The following is a 26,974-nucleotide window of genomic DNA, read 5'->3' on the forward strand; positions in this document are numbered from 1 at the left end:
AACGGAGATAACATTTTCGATGATGTTGATAATTTTTTTATGTTGATAATTTTTTAAATGCAGGGCCACTGATCCTTCTGTTTGCTTATTGCCATTCCTCAAGAGGGCATTTATAGTAGGCTTACTCTCAATCTTCCTGGGGGTCGACCCACCTCAAGAGGGAATGTTTGATAGCCTAATTTCCTAGAACTTGCTGCTTAGTCACATAAGGGAAGCTCTGAGAAGTCTTTTTTCTGCATCTGTTAAATCTAAAATATCTTTAGTTTATAATAATCTTCATACTGAAGCCGGATAGCCCCCCGACCCCTTTGTGGGACTTGCGACAGAGGTGCCCTGTTTACTCAGCCCACCGCTCTCCTCGAGGGAGGGAGTGTGTGAGCGAACAAGGTGGGAACTGGAGTACATGCATGCGGGAACCAGCTGACTGCTTTGGTGCTGGCAAGGGTAAACTCCACTCACTCAGACCTGCGGCGTTCACCCCTCATGGGAGGGGAGTGCTCAGGTGAGCAGGTGCAGGAGCCTGGGCAAGCACTTTTGGGTACTGGCAGGAGCAACTTCTGTGCAGGTCCAGCGGCAGCATCTAGGGGAGGTGCCTGCGACCCCTGAAGCCCCAAAGGGCGTGTTACAGTGATCTTTTAGCTCTGCCGTCTGTGGACAGCTTAAGTGTTAACAGTTCAGTGGGCCCTCTGCCTTTTCACGTGAGGCGGCTGCCCTCTGCCAGTGAGGGCAAAGGGCCAGTGTGACAGCCTTTCATATCCACTCTTGTGGCTCCTGAGCTCTTTCTGGTATCCGGGAAAAATGAGGCTGCATGAACGAATTGAAGGATGGTAAATGAGGGGATTTTATTGCCAATAAAGTGGCTCTCAGTGGGAAGGGGAGCTGCAAAGGAGATGGGGAGGTGGGTAGGTAATCTTCCGCAGAAGTCCAACCATCTCCGGCTGGATTCTTCTCCAAAGTTTCACCGTCAAGCTGTCCCTCTAAAGTCAAGCCGCTTCTCTCTGATGTCCAGCTGTAGTCCCTGACATCCAGCTGCTTCTTCTCTCTGCCAGCTGAGTCTAGGGTCTTTATAGGCACAGGATGGGGTGGGGTGAAGGCATAGGTGGTTTAGGAAAAGGTAACATTTGAGCAGGAAAACACGGATAGAAGTTCTCAGTTTGGGCCATGGTTTTAGGCTTGAGGGTGGGGTTTTGTCAGGGACCTGCCCTTAAATTTCTCTGCCTCCTGTCACTATCAATACCAACTCTGAGGTTCCTATAGGTCCCCACCATATATACCACATTTTGTTTTTCCATTCATCTGTTGATGGATATTTAGGTTGTTTCTACCTTTGGCCATTGCAGATAATGCTGTTATGAACATTGGTATATAAATATCTGTTGAAATCCTGGCTTTCAGTTCTTTTTAGTATATACTCAGCAGTGGAATTGCTGGATCATATGCTAATTCTATATTTAATTTTTGGGGAGCTATACTGTTTTCTACAACAAGCAGCTGCACCAGTTTATATTTCCATTAGCGAAGCACAAGGTTTCAAATTTCTCCACAGGCTCTCCAACACTTGTTTGTTGGCTTTTTGTTTGCTTCTTAGGAGTATAAAGTGCTATCTTATGTTTTGTTTTGCATTACCCTAACAATTAGTGATATTGAGCATCCTTTCATGTGCTTATTTGGCCATCGTTATGTATTCTTTAGAGAAATATCTGTTCAAGTCCTTTGTCCATTTTTTAAAGATTTGGTTTTTTTGTTTGTTTGTTTGTTTGTTTTTGCCTGAGGGTTATTGACCTAAGAATAATTCTATGTTCTTATTTTCTTCTCTTTTTAGAAAAAAAATCTTCTCTATTAAAAAAAAAAACCCAGAAAAAAGAAATTCATGTTTATTTATTTTTTATTTTTTTGAGATAGAGTTTTGCTCTTGTTGCCCAGGCTGAACTGCAATGGTGCAATCTTGGCTCACCGCAACCTCTGCCATCTGGGTTCAAGCAATTCTCCTGCCTCAGCCTCCCAAGTGGGTGGGATTACAGGCATGTGCCACCATGCCTGGATAATTTTTGGTATATATATATATATATATATATATTTTTTTTTTTTTTTTTTTTGAGATAGAATCTCACTCTGTCACCCAAGCTGGAGTGCAGTAGTGTGATCTCGGCTCACTGCCACCTCCGTCTCCTGGGTTCAAGCAATTCTCCTACCTCAGCCTTCCGAGTAGCTGGTATTACAGGCGCCCACCACCACGCCCAGCTAATTTTTGCATTTTTTAGTAGAGATGGGGTTTCACCACATTGGCCAGGCTGGTCTTGAACTCCTGACCTCAAGTGATCCACCCACCTCTGCCTCCCAAAGTGCTGGGATTACAGGCTTGAGCCACTGCTCCCAGCCAGAAATTCATATTTATAAAGATCTCACTATCATACCCAACGTATTGAAATCCCAGATTTGGATATCAATTCTCTTCTTCATTTGCTAACAGAATTACCATTAACTTTGTTTAAAAAGTCCAAATGGCCCCAAATTACAACCTTCTTCTTTTTAACTGCTCAGTTCCTTCCAAATCCTCACTCTTTTCTGTAAGAAGTTCTTGCTTATTTTATTCTAGGCAACTATGTAGTTAGATCCCCTTTCTTACCACTATTTAATATTTGAGTTGAATTCTATGTTCCTTAGGCTCCATTAGGTATCTGATATAGTTACATACTTACCTGAGGTGAGCAAAAATCACCTGGTGACCATCAAGCAGATCATCTGGAGGCAAAACTCCTTATCTGAGGAATTTAGATGTATAATGAAGAGAGCAAAGATCACCTGGTGGTCATCAAGCAGGCCATCCAGAGGCAAAACTCCTTATCTGAGGAATTTAGAAGCAATTAGACTTCCCTCTTATCTAAAGCCAGCATCTGGTTACCAGGCTGCTTTCCGAAAAATTTATAAGTAGCTAGAATTTCTTATACCTCCTGAATGCATGCATATCGAAACTCATTGTGCAGCCTTTGCTGACATCAAGGCACCAACATGTCTACAAATGTAATCATCTATCATGACCTGCAAAACTAACAGGGTCCAAATTACCCTTAAGCTCCTGCTTTAAGGTCTATAAATACCCCTAAGGAAAATCCATGGAGGCCCACTCAGTCCTCTCTTACTGAAGCGCCCCACTGCAGTGTTCTTTCTGTCTAATAAAACTTGACTTTTCGAGCCTGTGCTGTTGTCAGTAAATTCTCTTTACTACCTGCCTGCCAATCACGTTCTGTTGCTGGGGCTCTGCCACCTTGCCCAGCATTACCAAATTCATAATCTACTTTGGAAAGCTGAAAGTATTTTGTATACCGGCTTATGAATGATCCTTCTCTAATCACTGAAGTCTGACTACTTTACAGAAAAAGTAGACCATTTTCAAAACTAAATTCACATTTTGTTTTGAACAACCAAAATTCCAGCAATAAAGAATAACGTAGTGTTGTTCACCTTAAATGAATTATGGTACATCCCTAAGGTGGCTATAAAATAGTCATTTAAATTTGTACTGATAAAATTTCTTATTTTTATTATTTATTTATTTATTTTAGAGACAGGGTCTCACTCTTTTGCCCAGGCTGGAGTGTCATGATCACAGCTCACTGCAGCCTCACCCTCCCAGGCTCAGGCTATCTTCCCACCTCAGCCTTCTGAGTAGCTGGGACTGCAGGCACACACCGCCAAGCCTGGCTAATTTTTGTAATTTTTTTGTAGAGGTGGGGTTTCGCCATGTTGACCAGCTCGTCTCAAACTCCTGGCCTCAAGTGATCTACCCATTTCGGCCTCCCAAAGTGCTGGGATTACAGGCATGAGCCACTGCACCCGGCCATAAAATTTTTTAAAATATAAAAAGATACTTAAAGTGAAAATACAATGTTTTCTATCTTAGTCTGTTTGGCCTGATATAACAAGATACCATTAACTGGGTAGCTTATAAACAAAACAAATTTATTTCTCACAGTTATAAAGGCTGGGAAGTCCAAGATGAAGGTGTCCACACATTTGGTGTCTGGTGATGTTAGAGGCAGGAGGCGGGCAAAGGCCTGGGCAGATTGGGAAGGGTCTCTGGAGAATCTCTGACCTACCCCACAAGTGTTTACACCAGATGTTTTGTACAGATAAGGGAACCTGCACAGGGAGTTTGCCTAGGCATGCCGGCAGCAGGCTGGAGACCCATGCACTGGGGGGAATGGGGTGGAGCCACCAGGAATTTGTGTCTTATGCAGGGGAGGAGCCTGGCCTCTTCAGCTGGTGTGTGGTGGCCCAGGTATTCAATTTGGGATGTGAAAACCTGCTTGCAGGACCCCCTGTCTTTGCTGAGAGCTTTCTTTTTGCTTAAAAATTCCACCCTCCTCACTCTTCAATGTGTCCGTGTGCCTAATTCTTCCTGATTGTGAGACAAGAACCCAGATTAGCTGAGTTAAGGAGCAAAAAATTCTGCATCAGTGAGGGCCCCCTTTCTGGTTCATAAATATCATCCTTTAGCTGTGTCCTCACAGGGTGGAAGAGTGGAATGAGCTCCCTTGGGCCTATTTTATTTATTTATTTATTTTTGAGACAGTGCCTCTCTCTCTGTCACTCAGGCTGGAGTGCAATGGCCTGTTCTCAGCTCACTGCAACTTCTGCCTCCCAGATTCAAGCGATTCTCCTCAGCCTCCCAAGTAGCTGGGATTACAGCCATGCACCACCATGCCTGGCTAATTTTTGTATTTTTAGTAGAGACAGGGTTTCCCCATGTTGGCTGGGCTGGTCTCAAATGCCTGGTTCAAGTGATCCACCTGCCTCGGCCTCCCAAAGTGTTGGGATTACAGGTGTGAGCCACTGCACCCGGCCCCTTGAGCCTATTTTATAAAGGCACTACTAATCCCATTCACCAGGGCTCTGCCCTCATAACTCTATCACCCCACAAAAGTCCCCACTTCTAAATATCTTCACCTTGAGGGTTAGGATTTTAACATATGAATTTGCAGGGTCAGGGGGAACATAAATATTTTAGCATTCTGGAAGATTGTGACTTTGGAAAGCCATAAAAAACATGTATATAAAAGCAAGATGGGAGGAAAATGCAGTTAAGCTACCGACAGCACCTGTAGGTTTTAGGTTTTAGGTTTGGGTAACTAGGTATTCACCAGGCAGATAAGAGTGCTAACAAATGCTTATAGATATGAAAATTTATCACATATTTCGGAGTCAGCAAGGAAGCTATTTATTTGTAGATATCAGAGCAACACAATCCAGGAGGCTGTGTGTATCAGCAATTGACCGTGCTTGACTTGATAGATCTTTTATACCTCTACTTTGGTAAATGTTTATTTAAATCCACTTATTAATGCTTGTAAAACAGTTTTTTTGGTTAAAAATCTAAGTTTTGGAATAAACAGATTTTACTAGCCTATACTCTTGCAGATATTGTTACCAGCATTTGTTACTGCTTACCACAGTATAAACCATTACTTGAGAAGGCCTGTTTGCAAGGCCAATTTTCCACTATCATTATTATTTGGCTTGATCAACTGTACAGTAATACATTTTTTTTCTTAAAGTACTAATGCATTTCTATTTTTCTTCCTCTCAAGATGAAAGAAAATTTTGTCATGGAGTCCCTACCATCTGTACCATCAACTGAAGGAAACAGTCAACAAGGCAGATTTGACGACCTGGAAAATCTTAATTCATTAGCAAAAACTAGTCTGGATTTAGGTTTGTGACTTTTGTTTCTCATAAACACAAATTACATTATTTTGCAAGCTTTCAGTTTTACGTTTGTATACGTGAATTTCACCGTCATATTTTTATTCATTATGATGTTTTGAATTTACATCTGCTTAATAATTACTCTGCTTTAGAATTACCTGAAAGAATAAACATGCCTCAGATTTCAACTTAGAGTTTTCAGATTCTGTTTTTTGAGACGGCTACATTTTCTCTGCCTCATGTTGTATTTTATTAGTAGTATGGATTGCAACTCAGACTAGAACCTTATGCCAAATCTGAAATAAGTCTCTACTAATATATATTAAAATCTCTGATGCTCTTAAGTAATATTGCTAGCTCATTTAATGGGACTGTTAAATATTAATAAAGAGAGGCATATTTTAAACATTTATGAAACATTTTTATAGCCATATATTACAGTCAATTTTAGTACATTAATAACTTAGTTTCCATTAAAGAATTCTAAAAGTATAGTGTCTCTCCCTGCTGCCCCTCAGTACCGATTCTTAGATATGTTTGAAAAGTTGACTTTAAAAAAGAATTTTTCTTCATCTAACACTAAAGTATTGAATGTCATTATAAAATTGACATCCCTAGGGAGATTGTTAAATGCTTTCATAGCACTGGGATTTATAGAGCCATTGTTGAGGATTTATGCTGTCCTTCACTTGTTATGACTACTTGTAAGTCTTTCTCTGTGTTGTATAGTAATATGTTGTAAGGGGAGAGAGGGCTGTAGAAAGTGATGTAACAGTTTTATATGAGATTAGGATTCTATTAAGTAAATTCTAAAAAATGGAATACTTAAGGGTAAAAATTGAAGGCATCTCTGAGATGATAACATACAGTTTCCTGTGGGTCAAAACAGAGCATGGAAAAAAAAAGACAGAGTATGAATACTTAGTTTTAAATATCTAAGATTAGATGAATCTACCCAAGTTTTCTAGATCATGACTAGGAGAAAAATGGGACTTCCCAAAATAAAACTCTCCAGGTATATTGCTTTCTAAAATTCACCACATTTCTTATAGTTCTCTATTAAATAGTTGGAGTAGATTTGTAGCACAAATGTTTGAGTAAATGAATAAATAGACCATATCTGTTTCATTACTATTAATACTATAGCAAACTTAGCACCATTTTGGACCAGATGAGTCTTTTGGTGGGGGTGCGGTACCCTGTGCATTGTAGGATGCTTAGCAGCGTCCCTGTCTTCTAACCCAGATGCCAGTGGCACACCGTCTCCCAGTCATGATGAAAATCAAAATGTCTCCAGATGTTGCCACATGTATGCCGTATAAACCACTGGTTTATACTGTCAAGATCAAAAGAAATAGACTAGCTATATGGGCTGGGTTTGGGTGGAGGAGCAGTGGAATAAGAGGCAATCTTAGATGTATCTACAGAACAATGAATTTAGAAGTCATTGTTGAGAGCTCTGGTGTAAAGGGATATTCTTGACCTTTTGGTTAATCCAAAATTATGTATCTTCAAAAAGCATATACTCTTCATGGGTTATAAAACTAAACATTTAAATTTGCATAATTAATAATGTAATTATTGACATTATTGCATTGAGTAATATACTAAGTGTTACAAGATTTTGGAAGATTTCAGACAGAAGGTAGTTCTGTTTCCCAGTCTTTGCTCGAAGACTGGGTTGTGCCATTTGCAAATCCAAGATGATTTTGTGTTATTGTCAAGACTCAGTGCATATGCTTACTTGCAGGCCTGTCTCTTACTACACACTAAGCTTCAGGAGGGTGAGGACTGTGTCTGATTATATTCGCATAGTAGGTGCTCAAGAAATATTTATTGAATGAGGAAATGATGTACTGCTCACGTGGTTATTCAACAGCATATGAGTTCATTACTTTTTTTTTTTCGGTTGCTAAGTTGTATAGTAACCCGATCTCTTCTCTACTTTGGATTCTCCGTGCCTTTATTTTGTTATTCCATTCTTGCATCTCACCAAATGTGGACCTTTAGAAAATTTCCCCTATTCCTCTCCTATAAGCATTAACTTCTGATATGGTTTGGCTCTGTGTCCCCACTCAAATCTCATGTTGAATCATAATTCCCAGTATTGGGGAAGGGACTTGGTAGGAGGTGATTGTATCATGAGAGCAGATTTCCCCCATCTGTTCTCATGATAGTGAGTGAATTTTCAAGAGATCTGATGGTTTAAAAGTGTGTGGCGCTTCCCCCTTTGTGCATGCTCTCTCTCCTACTGCCATGTGAAGACATGCATGCTTCCCCTTCACCCTTCTGCCATGATTGTAAGTTTCCTGAGGCCTTCCTAGCCATGACTCTTGTACAGCCTGTGGAACTGTGAGTCAATTAAACATGTTTTCTTTATAAATTACCCAGTCTCCGGTAGTTCTTTATGGCAGTGTGAGAATGGATACAACTTAAATCCTAGAGCATTTATTTTTTTAAAATCTCCCTGTTTTTCTAACCTCTGTACCCCTGTTATGACCATTACCTGACTACAGAGGCCCTACAGGACTCAGTCTTTTTCATGGGCTCCTGGGTTTCTCTGTGCACTTGGTGGACAGTTCTGTAAAGTGTAACTGTGTGAAGTGCTGTGACAGGGGAGAAATGTGTGCCTGTGCACTGGCAGGGTCCATGGAGGAGGCAGTGGGGCAGAGGGCACAGGTAGCCTTTGTGTGGAGCAATTCATGAAGTTTTAAATTGCACCAACCTATGCAACTTAGTGGTGTAGTTTAACAGACTGTTTTTTCCAGTGTAGCTGGATGGGACATAGCTCTGTAAATAGAACCAGTTTCCTGTTCCGAAAACTCTGGTTTTAGGCCATTCCTGCCTGAGCACCAGTCCCGCCCTGGTCTTTCCTCCTCAGTGCGGGGGAGGCAGACATCAGCAAAGCTGGAACAGTGGGACAGTGCTTTGATTGTCATGTGGGAATGGAGGCCCTCATGGATGGGTGCAAAGGGGAGTATGGGGATGGGGGAAAGGTAACTGAGACTTCCGTTAATCCCACCTGAGCATGACAGTATTTTCACCCTATATCTGCAACATTGCCAACTGATTGGACCCTGATTCCAAAGTTTCTAGATGAAATAAAAAGCAGAAGTGGTAGTGAGTTTACCAGAAAATTTGTTCAAGATGAATGCATGGAAAGAGTTTCGGTGATGATTATAGGAAAAGTTTTAGGCTGGGTGTGGTGGCTCATACCTGCAATTCTAGCACTTTGGGAGGCCAAGGCAGGAGGATCACCTGAGTCCAGAAGTTCGAGACCAGCCTGGGCAACATAGGAAGACCCCATCTCTATTTAAAAAAAAGTTTTAAAAGAGTATCTACGTTGCTTAGTCAGAGGTCATTTATGATTTTCTACTAAGGCAAGTACCCCAAATATACTATGAACTTATGGATTTTTTTTTTTTTTTGAGACAGAGTCTCATTCTGTCACCCATGCTGGAGTGCAGTGGCACAATATCGGCTCACTGCAACCTCCTCCTCCCAGGTTCAAGTGATTCTCCTGCCTCAGCCTCCTGAGTAGCTGGGATTACAGGCATGTGCCACCACGCCTGGCTAATTTTTTTGTGTTTTTAGTAGAGACGGGGTTTCACCATGTTGGCCAGGCTGGTCTTGAACTCCTGACCTCGTGATCCGCCCACCAAAGTGTTGGGATTACAGGCGTGAGCCACCGCGCCTGGCCAAATTTATGGACTTAAGGAAGACATTTGATGCACAATTCATCATATTCTTATAAACATGATAAAAACAATTTGCTGATAATTTATAATGAATTACTGGGGTATATCCTATGAGTGATTAATGGGTTTATGCCTGCATAGGTACAGGTCTCTAACATAGGCCATAGGACTCTATGCACAAGTTGCCTTGGTTATTCTTTTTCTCGGGAAATGGGGTAATGGCACAGATGGCATGTTGGATAAATTCACACATTCCAGGAAATTGGGAAGGATTGTCAGTATGTTGGATGACAGAGCTAAGATCCAAAGTGACCCTGACGATCTAGAATGAAGGCTTCCATCAAATAAGATAAAATATTTAAAAAGAAGAAAAGTTTGAAGCCGTGCTGTTTGGACCCAAAACCTAACTGCCCACTTCTAAGATGGGAGAGACGTTGTTTGTAATTTGGTTTTCCTATCATTGCAGAGTTCTCCAGTATGGTGAGAAGAACAAATAAGGCTCACAGGACTTAGGGTTTTAAAATTTTCCTTTCTTTTTTTTTTTTTTTGGAGCCCAACTACTTCTGGGTCCCATTCTTTTGCTTGGTATATTGCTAAGCAACAGTGCTTTTTGTAGTGGCAAATCAAAATATTGGTAAAATTCCATCTTTTTCATCAAGCCTCCTCCTTATGCTGTTCCTCCTACCTAGAATGGTATTGTAGATTTTTATGGGACTGATTCCCTATCACCATCCAGGTTTTTGACTACTCCATCTATTTTTTTTTTCTTTTTCTTTTTAGGCAGAGTCTCACTCTGTCACCCAGGCTGGAGTGCAGTGGTGTGATCTTGGCACACTGCAACCTCCTCCTCCCGAGTTCAAGCTATTCTCCTGCCTCAGCCTCCCGAGTAGCTGGGATTACAGGCACACGCCACCACACCTGGCTAATTTTGTATTTTTAGTAGAGATGGGGTTTCATCATGCTGGCCAGGCTGGTCTCAAGTGATCCACCCGCCTCAGCCTCCCAAAATACTGGGATTGCAGGCGTGAGCCACCACACCCGACCAGCTACTCACCTGTTTCTTTCTGTTCCTACCTGTTGCCTTATTTTCCTTCTTAGAACTTACCATGTCCTGAAATCATGCTGTGTTCATTCTGTATCTCTCTCCACTAGAATGCTAGCTCCCAAGAATAGGAACTTTGTCAGTTTTATACACTTAGCTATCTCTAATGCCTAGAATAGTTCCTGGCAAGTAGTGGGTGCTCTATAAACATTTGTTAAGTGAATTTGTGAATGCGTGAATGAAGAACAGCCACAGAATGTTGGATACACTTAAAGGTATTTTTGTAGCTTCAGCTTCTTCCCCCATTAGTCAAAGAAGTAAAATACTTAAGGTTTTGTGTCTTCTCACATTTATTTGATGGGAAACAAAACAAAATATGGAAGGTGCATTAGAACTTTTTTTCTTTGTTACATTTTCTAGGTTAAGCTCCACCAGATATTTTTTAAATCCATAGAAGGTATGCAAACCAAACAATAGATGTCCACAATCTTGATAAGAGCATATACTTGATTTCTTATCATTTGGATAAAAGCTATGTTATTATTACTCAACCCAGTACAATAGTATTTTATCATCTTACACATGTTTGAGCTTTCAGTCATACTTTAATCACATAATGTGTGATATTTTAAATATTTTTTCTTCCGAGAACACAGTGTTCAAAGAAATACATTGCAGGAAAAACTGTTTTGGCCAGCACGGTGGCTCATGCTTGTAATCCCAACACTTTGGGAGGCCAAGGCGGGCAGATCACTTGAGGTCAGGAATTCAAGACCAGCCTGGCCAACATGACGAAACCCTGTCTCTACTAAAAATACAAAAATTAGCCGGGCATGGTGGCACACACCTGTAATCTCAGCTACTCAGGTGCCTGAGGCAGGAGAATCACTTGAACCTGGGAGGCAGAGGTTGCAGTGAGCCGAGATTGCACCACTGCACTCCAGCCTGGGTGACCAAGCGAGACCTTGTCTCAAAAATAAAATAAAATCTATCTACAAGGTACTGTGCAATGCATTGGGAAACCTAAGGCACTATTTGTTGTTCTCTATTTTCTAGAATTACAGACAGAGAAAAGCATCATGTTTGGAAGAGTTTAGCAAAACAGCTCAGTGCAGAGTGAAGAATACATAAGGCAGGTAGCGGAGACATTCAGGAGAGCCCAGCTGTGGGGACCTTGTGTGCTGGGGAGGACCCTGAATTTGACCTGTCTGCTCAGAAGCCTTATCCTGGGGCCTATGGGGGCAGCTTCACAGGATCCATGAACCACAGTTAAAACAGTTTTTTTTTTTTTTTTTTGAGACAGAGTCTTGCTCTGTCTCTCAGCCTGGAAGTGCAGTGGTGTGATCTCGGCTCAATGCAACCTCCGCCTCCCAGGTTCAAGAGATTCTCGTGCCTCAGCCACCTGAGTAGCTGAGATTACAGGTGTGTGCCACCACATACAGCTGATTTTTATATTTTTAGTAGAGACAGGGTTTCATCATGTTGGCCAGGCTGGTCTTGAACTCCTGACCTCAAGTGATCGCCTGCCTTGGCCTCCCGAAGTGTTGGGATTACAGGCGTAAGCCACCGTGCTGGCCAAAACAGTTTTTCCTGCAGTGTATTTCTTTGAACACTGTGTTCTTGGAAGGAAAAACATTTTAAAATATCACACATTATGTGATTAAAATATGACTTAAAGCTCAAACAAGGTCTCGCTTGGTCACCCAGGCTGGAGTGCAGTGGCACAATCTTGGCTCACTGCAACTTCCACCTCCCAGGTTCAAATGATTCTCCTGCCTCAGTCTCCTGAGTAGCTGGGATTACAGGTGTGTGCCACCACGCCTGGCTAATTTTTGTATTTTTAGTAGAGACGGGGTTTCGCCATGTTGTCTAGGCTGGTCTCAAACTCTTGACCTCAGGTGATCCACCTGCCTCGGCCTTCCAAAGTGCTGGGATTACAGATGTGAGCTACCGCACCCAGCCCACTCTTTAGGCTCTCCATTTACCTTGTTTGATTAAGCACAATTATTTTAGGCTCCCCATTTATATCATTTGAATAAATGGCATTCCCAAGTCACTGAAGGTGTTTAATCAGAAGTCTCAAAGCTCCTTTACGAGATTATCAAAGATACACTTGTTATGTATAGAATGGACCGTGGGATGCACAATAGATGCGACTTCCATTCTAATCATAACATTAGCTGTAGATTTCTTTGTTTTTCTACTTCAGAAAACAGTATACTCATTATTTTTTAAACTTAAAAACTCATTGTTGGTTGGTGTATTAAGCAAGTACCGTATTTACTTGTTCAGAAATATTTGCTAGGTGCTTTCTGTATAAGAGCGCTGCTCTGGGGGTCATGAGAATGGAACAGTGAACAAAATAAAGTCGGCCCACGTTCTGGTAGGGGCAGACAATAACAAATTAATGTATAATATGATAGGGTTCATGAGGGAAAATAAAGCAGTAAAAAGAAATAGAGAATGTTTGAGGAGGAGGCCTATTTTATATGGAGTGGTCCGGCTGACTGTTTTAGTAAGGTAACATTTGACTGACACGTGAGTAAAGTAAGCCAGCCCTGTGTGAAAACATTTGGGATATGGCTCAGAGAACAAGATGTGCAAAGTTCTTAAGGAGGTTATTTGCTTGGTGACAAAAAACAATTAAGTGTGTTCCTGGAGGATAAATAAGATAAACAAAAAGTAGAAATAAAAAATTGTCTGCAGAGGTAATCGCGATTTGGTTTATAGTCTTCCAAATTTTTCCAGTTTGTATGAAACGCTACTTGTCTACCCTCATAACTGGGTCATCTCAGCTTTCTCCCTCAACCCCAAATCTTCTGGGTTTCTTTTTCCTTTTGTTTCTGTTTTTGATACAAGGTCTCACTCTGTTGCCCAGGCTAGAGTACAGTGGCAACATCACTCCTCACTATGATCATCCTCTTGGACTCTAGTGATCCTCCTGCTTCAGCCTCCCGAGTAGCTGAGATTACAGGCATGCTCCCACAAGCCTGGCTAATGGAGTTTCGCCATGTTGCCCAAGCTGGTCTTGAATTGCTGGGCTCAAGGAGTCCATCTGCCTCAATCTCCCAGAGTGCTGGGTTTACAGGCATGAGCACCTGCACCTGGCCAATATTCTGTTTTTAAACAATAAACCATTATAACACAGCTTAGCTTCCTGTCCATAGATAACCATGGTGTTGAATCCTATATATTATACCTTATGCATTATCTTTTTATAGTGTGTGTGTGAGGATGTGTATAGACAATATATGTGGACATACCCACACACATGTCTATATATGACAGTTATACTGTGCTTACTATATATACATGTATCAACATATGATCTATTGTGGTGGGTGAGACTAAAGGAGCTTTCTTTAGTTTTTTTGGGCAAATACAAGGAGAAAATACTAGCTTTTAATTTCTTAACATGATAATTGTATAATATGCTACCGACAACTAGGGAAGAATATAAGAAGTAAAGTCGAAAAATGTTGTCCCCACCATACTTCTCAAGCTTATTATGTGAACCTTTCTAAGTAGAAATCAAAATTAATTGTTAGGAAGTTTGTTGTAAATATTTAAATAAATTATGGCAATCTGTACCCTTTACCTGCTGGTAAAATTTGGCAAAATTTCTTAACCTCAGTTTTCCTATCTGTAAAATATGGTTGATGGTGTCTTTTCTTTCTAACTCATAGTTTGATGTGAGAATTAAATGAACAAGTATAGGCCAGGTGTGGCAGCTCACGCCTGTAATCTCAGCACTTTGGGAGGCTGAGGCAGGTGGATCACCTGAGGTCAGGAGTTCGAGACCAGCCTGGCCAACATGACGAAACCCTGTCTCTACTAAAAATGCAAAAATTATTGTATTTTTGCATGCAACACCACACCTGTACTCCCAGCTACTCAGGAGGCTGGGGCAGGAAGAATTGCATGAATCCGGGAGGTGGAGGTTGCAGTGAGCCAAGATCACGCCACTGCACTCCAGCCTGGGCAACAGAGAGAGACTCCGTCTCTTTAAAAAAAAAAAAAAAGAATGTAAAAGAATTCTGAAATTTATAAACAAAGCCCTTTTAAAAATAGAAGTGATTTAATATGGTTTATTTGTTATTCTGTGGAGGTTTTTTTTTTTTTAATCAGTGAAATGCCAGAGTACTTATTAGGAAAGCTTACGTTGATAAGAGAAAATGTGTAGTAAGATTAGATTTTTTAGTAATATTAATATTGCATAAATGTCATTTTTTTCAGTGAGGCCACTGAAAATTGTAACTGACTTCTGTTGAACAATTCCTATATTCCTTCCTTCTTTATTTTTCACCATTGTACTTATCATCATCTGATATTTTAAAGCCTTTATTTATGTACTTTAATATTTTCAGTCTCCTACCTGGAAGAGTCCCCTCCCATGGTAGGTGCCCATGCCTAGTTGTTGAATGACTGAAGGAGAGTGAGTGCCTCTTGTGTTCACTGTCATCTGGATTTGCTCTTCAGGCGTGATCCCAAATGATGTCCAAGGTCCTAGCTTGCTCATTGACCCTCCTGCTGTGGCTCAAAGTAGGGAGCAAGAAGACTTGCCTTTATATCAACACCAAGCGACGCGAGTTATTTCCAAGGCCTCAGCATACACAGGAATGTTGTCTTCTAGATATGCCACTGATACATGGTATGATATCATTTCTCTTTGTTTTCACATTATAAAATAGTGTTGTTGTTTTTTTTGCTTAAAAAATGCATGATTTTGGTAGAACGTTTGGAAAATACAGAAAAATATTGTGAATAAAATCCACTATATTTGACAATTACTATGAGAATTTCATATACTTAAAATTTTGCCATATGTACAATTTTGTATCTTGCAGTTGTGCACAAAATGGATTACATAGAGTATTTGCTTAGAGAATGGGAGGTTAATTCAGAGTTTATTTTAACAACTCAAGCAAATGCACTTGAGGACAAATTAAAAGAAGACCAATTTAAGAGTGAGGAAATCTACAGGAATCCCTTGACTCATTACATGTTGAGTGTAAAAGGAGGTAGTTGAGGATGACTTGTGTTTTTGGAATAGAAAACTAGATGGATATGAGAAATTAGTGCTTCAATATAATATAGGAGCATGAATGGGTTGGAAGGGAAAATGATGAGTTCAGTTTGGAACATGTTGAGGGTTAAAGTAGCCATAGAACAACAAAGTTAAATGGAACCAATTAGATATGTGGGTCTGGGAATTAATGTTGAGGTCTGTCTGGACATGGGTAATTGGGAGCAAGATTAAGCGTAGGTGAAACTCTTGGATTTGAATGGTCATCAACACGAAGCTTAAACAATAAGGCAAGCATAGGGTCAAGATTGGAGTCCTGGAAAAGAGCAATACTTAAGGCATGAACAGAGGAAGAAAGGGGTGAGCTGGAATGAACAAAAGGTAGGAGAAAATTAGGGAACTAGACGTTGGCTTAGAAATCAAAGGAAGAGAACATTTTAACAAAAGGGTCCTCACAGACTATGTTCACATGCTAGTAAGGTCAGTGTAGACAGAGAAGTTTTCCCGGGGTTTGGCCGCATGGATGCCCTTGGTAAGCATTGAGCATTGTTAGTAGAGTAGAATTCAGAGAGTAGTGTATTGAGAATTGAATACAAGGTTAAAAATTGGACACAGAAAGAGCTGACTAGTGTTTTGAAAATCCTGGTTATGGGCTAGGCCTGGTGGCTCATGCCTGTAATCCCAGCACTTTGGGAGGCCAAGGCGAGTGGATCACTTGAGGTCAGGAGTTCGAGACTAGCCTGGTCAACATTGTGAAACCTTCTCTCTACTAAAAATACAAAAATTAGCCAGGCATGGTGGTGTGCACCTATAACCCCAGCTACTCTGGTGGCTGAGGCAGGAGAATCACTTGAACCTGGGAGGTAGAGGTTGCAGTGAGCTGAGATCGTGCCACTGCACTCCAGCCTGGGCAACACAGCAAGACCCCATCTCAAAAAAAAATTAGCTTGTTGTGATAGCATGCACCTGTAGTCCCCACTACTAGGGAGGCTGAGGTAGGAGGACCGTTTAAGGCTGGAAGGTTGATGCGGCAGTGAGCTATAATTGTGCCACTGCACTCCAGCCTGGGTGACGTAGCGAGACCCTGTCTCAAAAAAAAAAAAAAAAAGAATACATGTTACTTAGATAACTAGATGGTGTTAATGTATCAAGGCAATGGGAAACATATATATATATATATATATATATAAAATGTACATAAGACATACAACATTTATATTATATATTACTACAGTCACATGTATATCTAACTGAAGAGAATTTTCTTTGCTTGTGGAATATGCAGATGCCATAAAGGGGGTGATTACATATAGTCTGTGGAGATGGTGGAGACAGAAGAGGACATTGCACACTTGGAATCACCTTGGATAGTTTGATAGGAGGAAGCTCACCTCCTCCACTGAGATAGGTGCCAGGTGCCAGGAAGGAAAGGAAGGTCTGGATGTAGGTACTTTTTATAGCTTGAGAGCAGGAATCCAAAGAGATTCTTGTCCAATGATGATGTTTGTTTGTTTCTGTCACTTAGGGAGAAGATTATTTACTACTAAGAGTGATGAAGTGCTAATAAAGTGGGCATTAAAAGGAGCGGTGTCGGAGCAGAGATTAGCTTTTGAAAGAGTGGTAGGAGAGTAACCACCTATGGTAGGGAGTTTTGAAAAATATTTACCGTCTTTTTCCAATGCCCCAGGGAGTGAGAGAATGAGCTTCACCCACTTGAGTGTGGTATACTTGGCAGAGAACCAGAGCTGTTGAAGAGTTCAGAGAACGTTCAGTGAAGAGGTCAGGGTGTGGATGGTTTGTTTATAATTCTAGCAGATTCCATGCAGCATGATGGATGATGTGCATGGCAGGTCTTGGGGTGCAGCGTGACAAAGGAAGCACATTTGAAGGAAAACCCAGAAAGGTGTGGCATTGTGAGTAGGGAGATAAGAAGTGCACAAAGGAGTTGTAGCTTTCGGCAAAACATAACAGGGATGACAGATAGGGTGGGCTTAATTGGCTTTAAACGTTTTTATTAAAACCTTAATCCAAGTGTGATTTTTGTGTTGACATGGGAGATGTCTTAGATTTAGATGATGTGCATTTCTCTGTTCAGCAACCTGAAATTTTACCCAGAGTTTTAGATAGAAATTTCATCAAAAGTTGTTCTCTGTGCTTCTGCATACCCCATATCTGAGTGGAAGGAAGGGACACAGAAAGGCCCAACAGCTTTTCTACTCTGCAAAAGCCAGGCCGGTGTGCAGAGGGAGAGTGCCGCTGGGCCGGGTTTCCTAATGTGATATCCAGTGCAGCCTCTGGAGGAATGCACAGTGATAAATAAGCAATAGATTTGTTTCCTTGGGACAGATGCCTGGAAGTGGAGAAGTTAGAAACGTGTTTTATGGCTTTTTATGTAGTCAAAATTTTTTTCTTCTTTTTATTTTTGAGACAGGGTCTTACTCTGTTGCCCAGGCTGGAGTGCAGTGGCACCATCTCAGCTCACTGCAACCTCCGCTTCCCAGGTTCACACCATCCTCCCACCTCAGCCTCCTGAGTAGCTGGGACTACAGGCATGTGCCACCAAGCATGGCTAATTTTTGTACTTTTTTTTTTCTTTTCGTAGAGATGGTGTTTCGCCATGTTGGCCAGGCTGGTCTGAAACTCCTGGGCTTAAGCAATCTGCCTGCCTCAGCCTCCCAAAATGTTCAAATTATTTTTCCATTGTTTTTTAAATTTCTCTTTTGCTTCATGTGAATAGTTGAATCTGGCAGAAGAATGCAGAAATGAGACTGCTTCTCTAAACCGTAGAATTGTAACTAGAATGTGAAGAATCAGAAAAGATCTAAGCAAACTTCTAAGTCCACCCCTCCTTTCTTGGACAGAAGAGGAAGTGGAGCATCAGTTGTTCTTACTCAATTTGACCCCAGCTTCAGAGAGGGAAGATATACTTTGTTCTTATCCCATTGCTTTTTCTTTCAAAATGAGTATTTGACAAGCTGATTTCTTATGCAGGCACGGGCATTTAAGGACTCCAACCTAACCTTGTCTTAGGAGATTAGTCTTGCACTTGAAAGTTGTTTTTTTGGCTTTTGCTATTGGAGATTTAGGGTATATTTAAATCCCAGCAGGTTCCAGAAGAGTTCCTATAAATCATATTCCTTCTTTTAATCTTTAAGGGTATGCCCCATGGAGTTAGGTTCATAGGTGAATATTTATTGCCACTCAGGAGCCTGCCTGAGTAATGCATAGATTATTTTAGATGATAGTCTTTCAGATAATCAGGGTGTCATGAAGTGCTAAATGGTATTTTACAGTTTCTTCCTTGCATTAATTTTTGTGTACGACCCAGCAGAGTTGTGTGTCTACATGCGTGTGAGTGCACCAAGGGTAAGTATCTAATGGTTGTGATGTTTTATCTACAGTGCACTTTTGCACTAACTTGTCCTTACCTTAGGAGGTAGGACTGGTATTAAGAGGTCAGGTGCCCCTTGAAAGGAGAGATCTCTAGAAAGGGGACTGTGGGCAAGCAGGGTATAATTCTGTGGAAGGAGTTCAGGTGTTCTGGTTCAGAACACAGTAGTCCCTTCTTATCTTGAAGGGATATGTTCCAAGAACCCCACTGGGTGCCTGAAACCACAGACAGCACCAAGCCCTATATATACTATGTCTTTTCTGTACATACATACCTATGATGAAGTTTAATTTACAAATTACATACAGTAAGAGATTAACAACAATAACTAGTAATCAAATAGATCAGTACTGCAGCAGTTGATCTGATAACTGAGATGGCTACTGAGTGACTTCTGGGCAGGCAGCATATGTAGCGTATGGATATGCTGGGCAAAGAGATGATTCACATCCCAGGCTGGACAGCAAGATATTTCTTCATGTTACACTGAATGGCATGCAATTTAAAACCTATGAATTGTTTATTTCTGAAATTTTCCATTTAAGATTTTTGCCATTACTGCAGTTGACCGCAGCTAACTGATACCAAGGAAAGCAAAACTGCAGAAAGCAAAACCTTAGCTGAGTGGAAGGGACTACTCTATCCTTCTTTGTTCCTAAGGTCACTTGAGATCGTGTTTTCAGACCTCACCTGATTTCAGTCTTTTTCTTCCTCATCTCTGTTATTTTTGGCTGTTTAAAGACCTATGGGTGCCCCTGGGGGCACAGGGGTATTTCTCAGACATTAGGAGGTCTGTGGTGTGGATGTATTATGAGTGCTGTTCATATCTTTCTTCTGCTGTTTATACCTGTATGACCCTGAAAGGGTTTCCTTTGTATCTATCTTTTCTCACCTGTAAAGCAGGTAGTTCTGTAGATTGAATAAGAATTCATACAGGCCAGGCGTGGTGGCTCACGCCTGTAATCCTAGCACTTTATGTGGCTGAGGTGGGAGAATCGCTTGAGGCCAGGAGTTCAAGACGAGCCTGGGCAACATAGTGAAAACCTGCTGCTACAAAAAAATAAAAAGTAAGCCTGATATGTTGATGCATGCCTGTAGTCCTAACTACTCTGGGGGCCTAGGCGAGAGGATCTCTTGAGCCTAGTAGTTCGAGGTTATAGCAAGCTATGATTACACCACTGCACTCCAGCCTGGCAAACACAGTGAGACCTGGTCGCTATTTTTTATTGTTTTTTTCTTCTTCTTCTTCTTCTTCTTCTCCTTCTCCTTCTCCTTCTCCTTCTCCTTCCCTCCCTTCCCCTTCCCCTTCCCCTTCCCCTTCCCCTTCCCCTTCCCCTTCCCTTCCCTTCCCCTTCCCCTTCTTCTTCTTCTTCTTCTTGCTTTGTCACCCAGTCTGGAGTGCAGTGGTGTCATCACAGCTCACTGCAGCTTTGACCTCCCAGGTTCAAGCAATCCTCCCACCTCAGCTTCCCAAGTAGCTGGGATCACAGGCACCTGCCACCATGACTGGCTAATTTTTTTATTTTCTGTAGAGACAAGATCTCACTATGTTTAGACCCAGGCTGGTCTAAACTCCTGGCCTCAAGCAATCCTCCTACCTTGGCCTCCCAAAGTGCTGGGATTACAAGTGTGAGCCATAGCACCTGGCCTATTATTTTTTTTAAAGTGCATGTAAAACATTTATACAATTTTATTTGTCAACTAAAAGTCAATAAAGCTGGGAAAGGATGCATTTAACAGACTTCATATAGCAGCCTTGCCAATAGTAAATGTTTAATAGAAGGTTTGCAGTGATGTTGGTGGCAGTGACAATGATAGGCTCATGGGCCCTGACATATACCCAGGGTAGTATTCATTGTTGCTGGGTTTATTAAAACACTCAAGGAGGTTGTTGATTAACAAAAGAAAAAAAATGTAATAGGATCAAATCACAGTAAAGCAATGTGTCAGAGGCTGATGTCTGGGAGGATGGTGAACTTTAGAAGAAAGACATATTTAAAATGGAAAAAAAAATCATGTTATAGATGTAATAGGATGCAAATGAGTAGAAATGGCTTCAGGTATTGGACACTTTGTTAGGAACAGTGGGAGGAGAAATAGGAGGCTAGGTGTCATAGTTGGGTAAAGGATTAACTAAGTTAATGTGATATTTTAAGCTCCCAACACAGTGCCTGGCGTTTAGTGTCTTCTACATAAATGGTGGATATTTAATAGGTTTACATTTGAATTAAACTGCCAAAACTTACGTGTAAATTCAGAACATCAGGAGGAGATGGAGGAAAAGGGAGAGAATGAATATTTGCATTTCAGAGAGAGGGCTACTCTGGAGTGTGAGTTGGCAGAATAAAAAGGGGTGTTTGTGGAAGTCTATGGCCTCGAGCACATGACATTTCCAGGTTCTTACAGTGCTGTTGCAGTGGTGGCCCACACTGCAGATGAAGGCGAATGTGAACAATTAGGACAAGAGGTACATAAAAATACTACAGTAATGCCTTTGAAAATATAATTAGATCTTTGATTACTAATTCAGGCTGTACAGAAGGCCAGAAGAGACGTAATGTTCTGGAAGCAACTTACCCTGTATGGCTTGAACTTCTGTTTCTTAAGGAAGCTCTTAAACACAATTTTACATATTAATAAAATGCACACATTTTAAGGTACAGCCTACTAAGATATGTATACATTCATGTTATATACACTCCAATGAAAATAAGGAACATTTCCATCACCCAGAAAGTCCTCCTACTCCTTTGTGTGTCTTTCACCAGGCAACCACTAATCTTATTTCTAACACTGTAAATTAGTTTTTCCTGTTCTAGAACACATGTACATGTAGTCATACAGTAGGTACTTTTTTATGTCTACCTTCTTTTACTCAGGACAATGTCTGAATGTTAATGCAAGGGAATGCCTAATTCTTCATATACTGGTGTCAGGTAATAATTTGCTCTGCAACTTCAAAATCATGGCGGAACATCTGTACAAATAACCCTACCAGTTTAGAAAACACTAGTGCCCATTCTTTTTGGTTCCAGTTGCTCATATTCCCTGTGGTATATCATAGAATATTGCCATATAGAATGTGTATTTAAAGAGGAAAAAACCATGAGATTACTTAGTCACAATTGGAGCCCTCCCCGCTTCCATCATTTTTGGGTACTGAGTTTACTTGACCTTCATACTGCTTAGTATGTAGAAATTTTATGTGAAATTAAGTACTACTGAAGAGGAAAAGCCACCTGGGCTGTCTGGAGTCATCATATTTTGTATGATGAACATTTTATTTGCAAAGAGTTTGTATATCATGAAGAAGTCTTATCATTAATATCCACTTGTTTGCTCGTGGGGTATTCTGTCTCCACCGGCCCCCCCAAATCTGTAAAGAATTATAACTTTAGGCATTTGTGATAAAGGCCTGAAATAAAACACATTGTTTCAATTGGATGGTTAATTCCTTTGGGGAAAAATTTGGTTATAAATCCCTGGTTGAATGTAAGAGGCAAAAGTTCAGATCATTTTTAAGACTTTATTTCTTTAAAGCAGATTTTGATTCACAGCAAAATCGAGAAGAAGGTACAGAGAGGAGATACACTGTATACTCCCTACCCCCACATGCATAGCCTCCCTTATTGTCAATATCGCCCACTAGCGTGGCACACTTGTTACAATTGATAATATTGATAAACTGACACATCATCTTCACCCAGAGTCCATAGTTTAGATTAGGTTTCAGTCTTGGTGTTGTATGTTCTGTAGGGTCGGAAAGTTCGGTTATTTTAAGATTTGAGTTTCTAGCTGATTGAGCTATTAAGTATGGGATTACATACTTAATACAATCAGCTATTCTAACTGACTGATCATACTTAATCATAGTGCAAATTATAAAATTTGAGGTTAGAAATTCCTTGTTAAAATTTCAAATATGTTTGTGCAAATTTACATCTTAATATGTACAGTAAGAATATTTCACTTTCTCAGTTAAATTTTAATTTGGGTTAAAAGGTACATATGTTCATCAGTGTAAAGTGACTACATTAATTTGTTTAATTGCTCATCTCCTGTGACTGTATTTCTGAAACTAATCACACTATCTAGATAAGCTTTCACAGGTTCTATCTCTCATTAGGTATGAACTAATCTGAATAAAATGTGTGTATACTAAAACCTTGAAGAAAGGTACTATGCTCTGAAAAAGTCAGTGAGTTTCTTCTGACAGACTAATCATTTTGTGACATACTTTGTCAAAGAAATCTAAACTTTTTCATATTCTAGATAGAGTGGTTTTCCCTACCCCTTCTCTTAAGTTGTATGTGAGAGTCAGCAGTTTAGGAAATTTTTAGTTTTTACTTTTTAAAATTAAGAAACAAATAGCCCATACTATTTGTTGAAGGTTGGGTTCCCATCTATTTTAGGGTGTGTTTTTTTTTTCCCCCCAATTAAAGAATTTAGGCCAGGTGTGGTGGCTCATGCCCATGATCCCAACACTTTGGGAGGCCAAGGCAGGAGGATTGCTTGAGTCCAGGTGTTTGAAACCAGTCTGGACAACATAATGAGACCCCGTATTTACAAAGAGTAAAAAAATTAGCCGGGCCCGGTAGTGCATGCCTGTGGTCCCAGCTACCTGGTGAGGCTGCAGTGAGCAGTGATTGTGCCACTGCACTCCAGCCTGGGTAACAGAGTGAAACTCTGCTCAAAAAACAAAATAACAAAACGAGAGGAAAAAAAAAAAGAATTTAATGCTTATAGTGATAGCATAAAGGTGTCATGGTGAAATGCTTGCCTTTTTTTTCCCTAAATGCCTATATGATTTGAGGTACAGCAAAGTGGAAAATGGAGAGGAGGAAGGTTTGTATTGTTTTAGGTTTTGTTTTGTATCTTAATTAATATTTAACAGAAGGCCGGGCACGGTGGCTCACGCCTGTAATCCCAGCACTTTGGGAGGCTGAGGCGGGTGGATCACCTGAGGTCGGGAGTTTGAGACCAGCCTGACCAACATGGAGAAACCCCATCTCTACTAAAAATACAAAATTAGCCAGGCGTGGTGGCGCATGCCTGTAATCCCAGCTACTTGGGAGGCTGAGGCAGGAGAATAGCTTGAACCTGGGACGTGGAGGTTGCAGTGAGCCGAGATTGCACCATTGCACTCTAGCCCGGGCAACAAGAGCGAAACTCTGTCTCAACACACACACACACACACACACACACACACACACACAGGGAATTCTAAAATACAGCACAACATGAAGATATTCCTTGCAGTAATGTCCATATTCTAAAAGACAAGATACAATCTGATATCGTTTGGCTCTGTGTCTCTACCCAAATCTCATCTCAAATTGTAATACCCCTGTGTCAGGGGAGGGACCTCATGGGAGATTATTGGATCATGGGGGCGGTTTCCCCATGCTGTTCTCATGATAGTGAGGGAGTTCTCACAAGATCTGATGATGTAAAAGAGGCAGTTTCCCCTACACTCTCTGTCTCTTTCCTGCCAACATGTAAGATGTGCCTTGCTTCCCCCTTGCCTCCCACCATGATTGTAAGTTTCCTGAGGCCTCCCCAGCCATGTGGAACTGTGAGTAAATTAAACCTCTTTTCTTTATAAATTACCCAGTCTCAGGTAGTATCTTTATACAGTGTGACAATGGACTAATACAGAGAATCGGTCCCAGCAGAGTGGAGTACTGCTGTAAAGATAACCTGAAAATGTAGAAGCGACTTTGGAACTGGCTAACAGGCAGAGGTTGGAACAATTTGGAGGGCTCAGAAACAGACAGGAAGATGTGGGAAAGTTTGGAACTTCCTAGAGACTTGTTGAATACTTTTAACCAAAATGCTGACAGTGATATGGACAATGAAGTCCAGGCTGAGTTGGTCTCAGATGGAGATGAGGAATTTATTGAAGGTCACTCTTTGCTCCACTTCCCAATAATCTGTGCTTCAGCAAAAAGACTGGCAGCATTTTGCCCCTGCCTTAGAGATCTGTGGAACTTTGAACTTGAGAGAGATGATTTAGGGTATCTGGCAGAAGAAATTTCTAAGCACAAAGCATTGAAGAGATGACTTGGCTTTTTCTGAAAGCATTCAATCATATGTGTTCACAAAGAGATGGTTTGAAATTGGAACTTATATTTAAAAGGGAAGCAGAGCATAAAGGTGTAGAAAATTTACAGCCTGACCATGTGGTAGAAAAGAAAAACCCATTTTCTGGGGAGGAATTCAATCTGGCTGCAGAAATTTGCATAAGTAACAAGGAACTGAATGTTAATAGCCAAGACAATAGGGAAAATATCTCCAGGGCATGTCAGAGATCTTTGTGGCAGCCCCTCCCATCACAGTCCAGGAGGCCTAGGAGTGAAAAATGGTTTCATGGGCCAGGCCCAAGGCCCTGCTACTCTGTGCGGCCTTGGAACTTTGTACCCTGCATTCCAGCTGCTTCAGCTCCAGCTGTGGCTAAAAGGGGCCATGGTACAGCTCAGGCTGTTGCTTCAGAGGGTGCAAGCCCCAAGCCTTGGTGGCATCCATGTGACGTTGGGCCTGAGGATGCACAGAAGTCAAAAGTTGAGCTTTGGGAGCCTCTGCCTGGATTTCAGAGGATGTATGAAAATGTCTGGATGTCCAGGCAGAAGTCAGCTCAGGGGCAGAGCCCTCATGGAGAATCTCTACCAGGGCAATGCTGAGGAGAAATGTGGGGTTGAAGCCCCCAAATGGAGTCCCCATGGGGGCACTGCCTTGTGGAACTGTGAGAAGAGGGCCACCATCTTCCAGACCCCAGAATGGTATCTCTACTGGCAGCTTGCATATGCAGCTGGAAAAGCTGTAGGCACTCACCTCCAGCTCGTGAAAGCAGCCATGGGGGCTGTACCCTGCAGATCCACAAGGACAGAGCTGCCCAAGGCCCTGGGAGCCCACCCCTTGCATCAGCATTTCTTGGATGTGAGACATGGAGTCAAGGGAGATCATTTTGGAGTTTTAAGATTTAATGATTATGGCCAGGTGGTGGCTGATGCCTATAACCCCAGCACTTTGGGAGGCTGAGGCAGGTGAATCACCTGAGGTCAGAAGTTTGAGACCAGCCTGACCATCATGGTGAAACCCTATCTCTACTAAAAATACAAAAATTAGCCAGGGGTGGTGGTGCACACTTGAAATCCCAGCTACTCGGGAGGCTGAGTCAGGAGAATCGCTTGAACTCTGGGAGGTGGAGGTTTCCATGAGCCAAGGTTGCGCCACTGCACTCCATCCTGGGCAATAGAGGGAGACTCCATCTCAAAAAAAAAAAAAAAATTTAATGACTATCCTACTAGGTTTTGGACTTACATGGGGCCTGTGGCCCCTTTGTTTTGGCCAATTTCTCCTATTTGGAGGACATTAGGAATGAAAACATTTACCCAATACCTGTACCCCACATTGTGTCTTGGGAATAACTAACTTGTTTTTGATTTTACAGGCTTCTAGGTGGAAAGGACTTGCCTTGTCTGAGATGAGACTTTGGACTTGGACTTTTGGGTTAATGCTGAAATGAGTTAAGACTTTGGGAGACTGTTGGGAAAGCATGATTGCTTTTGAAATGTGAAAAGGACATGAGAGTTGGAAGGGGCCAGGGTGGAATGATATGGTTTGGCTCCGTGTACCCACGCAAATTTCATCTCAAATTGTATTTCCCATGTGTCAGGTGAGGGACCTGGTGGGAAGTGATTGGATCATGGGGGAGGTTTTCACATGTTCCCATGAGAGTGAGGGAGTTCTCACGAGATCTGATGATTTAAAAGTGGCAGTTTTCCTGTGCACTCTCTCTCTCCTGCTGCCATGTATGTAAGTTTCCTGAAGCTTCCCCAGCCATGTGAAGCTGTTAGTCAATTAAAGCTCATTTCTTTTTAAATTACCCAGTCTCAGGTAGTATCTTTATAGTAATGTGAAAATGGACTAATACATAATCTAAGTGCATCATATATTGAGATAGCAGATAAATTACATCAATCAATGGCCTCTTAAGGTACTAGTAAATAAAAAATGATGAAGATTATGATACTATGTGGGTAGATTTTTGTTGTAAGTTCAAGTGAAAAAAATTATAGAGGAAATGAATATTGGTTGAGCCTCAGTTAATA

General features: G+C 41.3%; 1 protein-coding gene across 1 annotated transcript in view; it reads left to right on the plus strand.

The window, feature by feature from the left end:
• Positions 1–26,974, plus strand: part of PATJ (PATJ crumbs cell polarity complex component) — a 416,491-nt gene that overhangs the window by 131,017 nt on the left and 258,500 nt on the right. The window contains exons 21-22 of the mRNA XM_030812925.1: positions 5,589–5,712; positions 14,926–15,097. Coding sequence (XP_030668785.1) covers positions 5,589–5,712; positions 14,926–15,097 — 296 coding nt within the window. The remainder of the gene's footprint in view (positions 1–5,588; positions 5,713–14,925; positions 15,098–26,974) is intronic.

This window comes from Nomascus leucogenys, chromosome 5 (genome assembly GCF_006542625.1).
Source record: "Nomascus leucogenys isolate Asia chromosome 5, Asia_NLE_v1, whole genome shotgun sequence".
NCBI lineage: Eukaryota > Metazoa > Chordata > Mammalia > Primates > Hylobatidae > Nomascus > Nomascus leucogenys.